The following is an 8,417-nucleotide window of genomic DNA, read 5'->3' as shown; positions in this document are numbered from 1 at the left end:
ATCTTCAGTCAGATTTATCTTTCCAGAAAGACTTATTTTCATCACATTGTAATTTAAAGACTTTAACAAATTACTATTATCAACAATGTAGCATGCAATAGTTCAGTCTTGCATTTAAGTTCACCTAGAATCTAGCTGGGTACACATCATATTCCTGTAACAAACTCTCCCTTCTGCTTAAGCCACTATATTGCAACCCAAAGAGATTTTGTTAATCAGTTAACCTGTTCCCTTTCCATTTTGTTCCTTCATGTACATCTACTCAGCTGCATGGTATTTCCTCCATTCATCTCCGCTCATTCTCCTATGTCTTCTACCTCTAACCATGATGACCACTTACCATCACTACAGACTCTAACAGCACATATCATATATGCAAGCCAGAATGGCCAAGGGCAAAGTCCTGTTTCTGTGTTCGTTATTTGACAGTTTTCATAAAAGATGAAAGAGAAAGAGAGAGAGAGAGTGTGTTTCATCACTTCATCTTGTTTCTGTTCCACTGAAATTGTACTTATTATGCTCATCAGTGACATTTTTGTTAACAAATTTGACATCATCTTAAATCCTTTTCTCTCTTAATCTCTTTCTAGCCTTTAACACCAAACAGTTTGCTTGTTCCTTTTCAATAAGCACTTTCTTTGGTTTCTGTGATAGCATATTCCTCCGATTTCTGTCTGGTGGAGTCCTCTTTCAGTTTTTCTGAGATGTATGTGTATTTGTTATTCATCTTGGGCTGTCTTCTAAGCTCACACTCTTCCGAGACATTGTGCATTTGGCTTCTTCCATTATTTATGAAAAATATCCAACTTTACTTAGATTTCAAATCTCTCAGCTAAACTTACGTCCTTTCTTCCTCTCACCTTCCATATCCAGTATATCACCAAGCTTATCATAGTTCTTCCTCCAAAATGTGTAAAGTCTATCCCACCCTCCATCCCCACTGTCCCCTCTCAATCATCTATGATGTAGACACCTGCAGTCACTTCCCAAATGATCTCCCACTCTTGCCAGACAACCCGCTCTAGTAACAAAACCAGTTTCAAATGACAACATGCCTGTTCTTAATTTAAAATCCTTCGATGGTTTTCCAACTTCATAATATGAAGCCAATAGTCTAGGTGGCCTATTGTGCCTGACCACAGTTCATCCTAACAGCATTATCTCCCACCACTTTCTTGAGACAGTGAATACTTTTGAACATGATTATTGGCCCAATCTTAACTCTCTAGACTTTTCTCTCATGATCGCCTGTCTCACTCTAGAGAACTCAATTCCTTTCTTCCACATTACCTCCTAAACCTTGCCCAAGCAACCCCTCCATGCCACACTTCTCTGCATGCCACTGACTCCAACTCACATGGTACACTATTGGGATGGCTGCAGTAACTACTCTCAAATCTGGCTAAGTTCTCCCCCTGTGGACACTGCACACAAAGCCTCTGTATGTCCTATCAAAATCCCACCACATGTTTTTTACTTGCTTACCAATGCTGACAGACAGAAAGAGGAAAAACAAGGTCTCTATAGGTCAATCACTACACTAACACCTTGACAGAGGACAGGAGCTCAGTAGAAGTTTTGAATGCATCAATACTCATAAAAACTCACTATTGATCCTCAGTAATTCACTTCATATAAATACCTATGTATAGTTACCAAACTATCTCCAGCTTTTATATAAGACATGGATTTTATTATTACTAATAAAATTGAGTTGTTTTCTCAAAGTCCCAAGTTAAAAACTCACTGTGACATGTATTGCTGTATACACTCAGCCTCAGCTGAGTAAAATCTATCAGAATTTCAAAGTCAAACTCACAATGGCTAAAATCATATATATGACACTCCTCTCGGAATTCATTATTAAGGAATTTTATTTAACTATTTATGCTATTTTATTTGGCTAATGATAAAGAGGCAATTTTTCCTCAATATATTTAGAGACCTTTCTAAAAATAAGAATTGCCCCAAAAAGGAAACCTTCAAAGTTAACAAATTCATTGTCAGTGGGCTGTAATTAAAAGACAACTTTCAGAGTTCTATATTTTTAAAACCTTATTATTAACAAATTGGTGGGTAACAGGAATTCTAAAGTCACTTAGAAATCTAATCACCTATATTCTTGTGAAATATTTATGAAGTGAATTACTTTATTCCTCCTTCCTCACTACCCCACAATGAAAGTCTTTCATTAACTTTAAGAATTCATCCTTATTTTTTCATCATTTATAATTTTATATGTTCTTTAAAATTGACTCTACCAGATAATTATTTTACATGGCTAAATTATACTTATCCATATACTTTTTTTTATAGAAAAATGAGCGGGTGTATCTGTTGGATTTGTAAGGTGTGCAGAGAGGAATCTAAGCAGCTCCCTTCAAAGTAAGTAGCTTTTAAATCCCATGGCCACATTAAACACTTTTTAATCACAGATAAATAAGCACAAGCCTATTTAACTACGCTCTTAATATATTTTGCTCAGAAAGCAAAATTCACATTTACCCATGTGTAATTTTACCAGATGAGGAATTACCTGTTACCTAAAGATCCCATTCCCATTATTCACGGTTTACTCTTGAGAACTCAGCAACTTCCACGTTTCTAGAGAGTCTATTACATTCTATTAAAAAGTTTTATATGGCTTATATTAGAATGATTTTTTTTTAGTCCAAAATATTTTCACAATTCAAACCCTCCATACATGAAGTGCCAGACGCGCTCTTTCCTAGATGGAGTTTGTGAGATGAGAAGCCTACCAAGCTCCCCAGTTCGTGAGTTCAGGGAAATTTGTTGCCTGCTTGCTTGCTTACTACAGGATCTGGTTATACTGCCCGGGCTACCCTCAGACTTGTGATCCTATGGCCTAAGCCTCCCGGGCGATGGAATTAGTCTTACTATAAAAGTCCAGCCTTTTGATGAGAACTGTGACTGGATGAAAATGGAAAGTATGACGGAAGGATCACAGAACAGGTGATTTATCTCAAAGACCTCTCAGATTGAAGATCCAGGTAAGATCAACGGCAAGTGCCTAACACAAGCCAAGTTGAGACTGTAGTTCTGAACATATATCCTTGTATGGCAAAGATCTCGGCTTGCTTGCTCCCCCACGGAAGTAGGGAATGTCTTAAAATGGTCACAAGCTACTTGGCGAAAATGGAGCTGCAGAGAGACCCAGAGCTCGGCGGTCTACGCAACCATTTGACGCTGGTGGCACATGCAGTTGTACCCAAGGAGAAAGATGCAAACAGCTTTCTTCTCCTGAGGATCCCTATGGACTATCACCATCAGAGCTTACATTTCTTCCTATCTGTCTTGCAGATACTCCATGACGGAAAAGGGAGGTCAGGAAAAAGGAATTCACATTTATGGAAAGCTGCTTTAAAAGTCACTTGCTAGGCACTTTGTTTTAGGATGACTGTCAGAGATGATGTCTCCATTCATAGATGATGAAATTAAGGTTTGGAGATGTTAAATGCATTAAGACTGAACCTGTTAAGTACAGCACTGGGATTGGAACCCTCCACTCTCAGACTCAGCTCTCTCTACTTCTCTTCCACAATATCATGGTCTCAAAACGGCCCGGTGTCTAATTGCTGTTCACTGCTTACCTACTCAGAAGAAACGAGGAGGCAGAAAATTAGACAACTTTGGTCAGGAAACTCAGGCTGATACGAAGACAAAGGTGTTTCAAATAATTCCGAGGAGACCATCTGGATTGTCAATGGGCCAGCATGACACTTGTGGGATAGAAAATAATTAAATGCAAAAATGAATTTCAAAACCATTAATTATTCTAACCATATTCTATATCCATAAGTTTAATAAGTTTTACAGACAAAGGAATTTTCTTCACAATTACACAACCCAATGATGGCATCTCCCCTCACTGTAGAGTTTATTCTTTCCTATATAATGGGAATCAATGGAGCAGAAAGGTGTGTGAGAAACCTGCCTCACACTTCCCACTTCACTAAAGATTGAAAGGGTTATTTTAGGTTATTCTTTCTAAAGTTCTAATAAGAGAAAAGCACAGTGAGTCAGCAATAATTTCATGGAAATGTTTTCTGGAAACACTCTTAACACGGCAGACTATTAAGCCTCAGTGCAGATGCAGAAGTCCATCTGAAAGGGCAGGAGCCATCTGAACTGTTAGAAAACAAGAAAGATTGGGCCTTGTTAAGAGTCCTAATATTTTTCCATGTTCTGGGTTATTTTTTAGTTTCTTTAACTAATCTTTTTTCATTGTGTTGAAAACATGTTACTGATGATGGTCACTCCTTGAGAATTAACACTGAGGCTGAGCCTAACAGAATAGCAGTGGGTCTTGCTTCTGTCTTCAGTGCTCACGTCAGGAAAATTACGAATGTGGCAGAAACTGAATAGCGACAAACACATTACTTTAACACAGAGAGAATGAAGCTCTGGGGTTGGGGGAGTGGGCTATAAAGTCACTTGCCAATTCACCTCATGAACCTTACCAACATAAACAGAATGGAGCCTTAAAGCTAGCATATTTCACAGGCATCTTTGAAATGTGGCTTTTTAAAATGCTGTTTAGAGCAAATGTAACTTGATATATTATACTGTCATTAAAGTTAAAACTGTCAGGGCTGTTGAGATGGCTCAGTGGTTAAGAGCACTGGCTGTTCTTGCAGAGGACCAGGTTTCAATTCCTAGCACCCACATGGTGGCTAGCAGTCCTCCATAACTCCAGTTCCGGGGGATCCCAAGCTCCCTCCTGGCCTCCTCTGGCACTGCAAGACACGAGTGCACTTATATACAAGCAAACAAAACACTCATACACATAAAATTAAAATAAAATTTAAAACCACCAAAGTGAAAAATTATAGCAAATAAGAAGCTGCAAAGATAATAGATATTTATTATCTTAGAACATGCATATAAGTTTTGTGATAAACTCTAAATTTTATTGGATAAATTGGTGAATATGTGGCTGGCAGCAGGAAAACATGAGGCACCAATTTTTAAGCAATGTGGGAGTCTGTGCCTGGAGCTTTCAATCTATTTCTACCAATCTAATCAAATTCCCACAGCTTAGTGTGGGTGCAAGTTTGGCTACATTTAGGTTGGCTTTTTGGTTTTGTTTTGTTTTGTTTTGTTCTGTTCTGTTCTGCTTTGTTTTGTTTTGACAGGAAGCTTCTCTGTAGCCCCAGCTGGACTGGAATGCCATATGTAGATCAAGCTGGCATCTGTCTCACAGAGATCCTCCTGCCTCCTCTGCTTCCCAAGTGCTAGGATTAAAGGCATGCACCACCACACCTGGCCCTGGCTACATTTAGTTTTAATGGTGAAAAGGAGAAATATTCAAAATCTTTTTGAGAATAATTAGTTAAATGTGGAAAAATCCTTGTAGACTATTACAGAGTCACAAAATTGATCTATGAGTAATTAATTTAAATTAAAAACCAATGACTACTAATTCATAATGAAATAATAATTAGAATGATTATAATCACATATAAAATGCATGTAAGAAGACTATACGCACAGAAATAATGCACACAAAGTATAACTTCTTGGTTAAAAAACAAATATACATATAACAAAAAGATTTTAAAACTATCAAGATTATAACAGTAGAAAATTAGAAATGAGATTACAGAACTATTGTTCTTATCTTTTAATACTTGCTTCATATTTGCAGCTACATATTTCTTTTAATTTTCATAATGAAAAAAATTTAGAAGCAAAAAATAAAATATAAAAGGTAAGAGAATTTGGGAGAATAATTATATTTTGCTTTTATTTTCAAGATAACATAGATCTATTCAGTTCAGCTAAGTTTGCAGAATTTAGCCCAATCAGTGCTTTTTGTTTCTTTTCAAAGCCTTACTTTGGAGGAAGTGTTAGGATGGGCACAATCTTTGGAAAATTTGATGGCTACAAAATGTGAGTATTATGTATATGTGATCTTTGAATAACTGGCCTGTTTCATTCTTATGAGGAAGGTGGGGGGGTGCCAGATGATGGGCTTTTATGGCTCTGCTCACCACCTTCTAAAATGGCAACTGACACGTTTAAAAAGGAAAACCTGAAAATAGTCTGTCATGCCAACCACTGTTATTTTCTTTGGTGTTAATTAAAACAAGATTACTCACTGTGGGTATTTATTCTTCACAAGTATATGCATGAAACCCATTGGGAATATGCTGAAATAGTAACACATACTGAAGCACACTGCTATCCCACACTGCTAAAGTTACTGTTCAAAAACCATTAAAAAGTTCCTGTTCTAAGTGCTTTCAAAGGTAGGAATAAATTTGACTCTTGGTGTCCTTGATTCTCAGTGTTCTGAAATGCCTGGAGTTCTTCAGTCTCAGATTCTAGTGGTTCTGTGTGAACTTGCATACAAGCATCAGAATCCAAATGCTATAAATGAGAGGTGATGGTAATGTATGTGAGGAGGTGAATTTAAAGACATAGTGCAGGAGATAATGAAGGATGGTGGGGACTCAGGGGACTGTCCATTCTATTTGGCGAAACTGGAAGGTGGTAGAAAATGATAAAACCTGCCAAACATGGTGGCGCACACCTTTAATCCCAGCACTTGGGAGGCAAAGGCAGGCAGATCTCTACCCGGTATACATAGTGGGTTCCAGGCCAACCAGAAATATGTAGTGAGACCCTGACTCAAAAGATAAAACCAGAAGACCAGTACAAAATAAATATGTGGAGATAGTCACGGAAAATTCTCCCACTGAAATTAGCCCCATTTTAATAGAGTGATCCCCATAAAATATTTGTTAATTTTTGTATTTAGGCCTATCTCTTTATTAGGACTTGCCCCTATTTAAAGCTCTCTGTGAAGGATTATTGTTTCAATCTACTGACCATGAAGGAGCATTAAATGTGCTGCTAAGATTCTTTAGTCAGTGGATGTGAGGGATTATTCTGGACAGGAAACCTCCTGCCACTCTTAGGGGTATGTTGTGTGACACTATTCCTAGGGAAATGTTAACAAACATATATTCACTCCAGATAGGGAACTGACAACAGTCCAAAGTAAGGATGCCACCAAAATCCAATTTGGTGACATAATGAGTTTTATTGAAATTACTTACAGACTGTGAGTGAGGGGCAAGAGGTTACTTACAGGGGCAGAAATGACTCAAAGACAGCTACACCACCAAAAGCTCACCCCAACATGAGTGATGGCTCATGAAAGCTGGAAGCCTGTAGCTCAGTACACAGCTCACAGGCAGCTCAACAGATTAGAGAGAGTGTTTCTTCCAGGCAGCTCAGCAGGTCTGAGCCTCTTCCAGAAAATTCAGCTGGCCTTTATCTCTTCCAGGAAGCTCCACTTATCCTCAAGTGTCTCTCAGAAGTTCATAGAGTTTATATATGCTTGAAGAGGGAGGGGTTTAGGGAATCTGGTCAGTTTCTGGGACTTCTGGAAGCTTTTGAGTTGCTAACTTCCTGAGCTTAGCAAGTTTCCCTGAAGGATGGCAAGTTTCACTCCACTTAGAACATCTCATGTCTTAATGAACTTCTGTCCAAAGAATGATTTATTTCAGAGGAAATTGTTCCACAACAGAGTCTCTGTGCTCCTAGATAATACCTGCCTTCCCTGCCTCAGGAACACTCTAGTGTGGCACACTGATATTTCTTGACCCAAAGGGCAATGGTGGCAGGTGTAGAACATGGATTTTTTTGCTATGCATCCTGGACTATCAGCCCCTCTATCTCTATTTTGTGGCTCCTCTCCTGGTGGTGGGCTCAGCACCTCCAAACCTGAGTTTCCACCTGAGCACTCATCTTTGGCTGCAGACCACTCCATTGAATTCTTGTGGATTATAGTTTCTTTTCTCTTTCTTCCTCTCTTTTTTTCATACTGTTCCTTTCACTTTTAAGGGTCTTCATAATTTTCTAGTGTAACTTGCCAATATGACTATAAATTACATATTATATCTTTGGGGTAAATTTTAGGAATATAAATAAATGGAAGAGAGAAAAGTTAAGTCAACTAACTATCTTGATTCTTCTGAAACAGTTCTGAATTTGGTCCTAAACTATATTCACAGCATTGACAGATTAACCTTACTTTCAGAGTTTCATGCAGTTCATCTGTAGAATAAAAATAATGTCCCTACCTACTCAACATCATTATACTGGTTAGACATAAAAGACCTAGTTCAATGTCTGATAGTGGCTGGGAACAAAATAATTGGCAGTCATTTTTTTATTAGTGATAAAGTTCACAAGTAGCACTCTCTGAGTAGCAATTCCCCCCCCCCCGCTGCTTCCTACCAAAAAGTCCAAAACCTTAGTATTCAAAACGTATTATACCCTAATCCAGCCTGTTTTCTAAAATTTATCTCCAACGGTCCTTTGTGCACAACAGACCATCCCACCAGCATGGCAATTGCTCCATTCTTGTACATCTGTGCTTTCCT

At 38.2% G+C, this 8,417-nt stretch overlaps 1 protein-coding gene across 1 annotated transcript in view; it reads left to right on the top strand.

The window, feature by feature from the left end:
• The first annotated feature begins 2,320 nt into the window (after nt 1-2,320).
• Rgs13 (regulator of G protein signaling 13) overlaps nt 2,321-8,417 on the top strand; it is a 32,631-nt gene continuing 26,534 nt past the window's right edge. Inside the window, exons 1-2 of the mRNA XM_008836221.1 lie at nt 2,321-2,385; nt 5,852-5,913. Coding sequence (XP_008834443.1) covers nt 2,321-2,385; nt 5,852-5,913 — 127 coding nt within the window. The remainder of the gene's footprint in view (nt 2,386-5,851; nt 5,914-8,417) is intronic.

This window comes from Nannospalax galili, unplaced genomic scaffold, assembly GCF_000622305.1.
Source record: "Nannospalax galili isolate Female #2095 unplaced genomic scaffold, S.galili_v1.0 scaffold1017, whole genome shotgun sequence".
NCBI classification, from domain to species: Eukaryota; Metazoa; Chordata; class Mammalia; order Rodentia; family Spalacidae; genus Nannospalax; species Nannospalax galili.
Note: the sequence above shows the minus strand (reverse complement) of the source record. Positions and strands in the feature narration are given on the sequence as shown.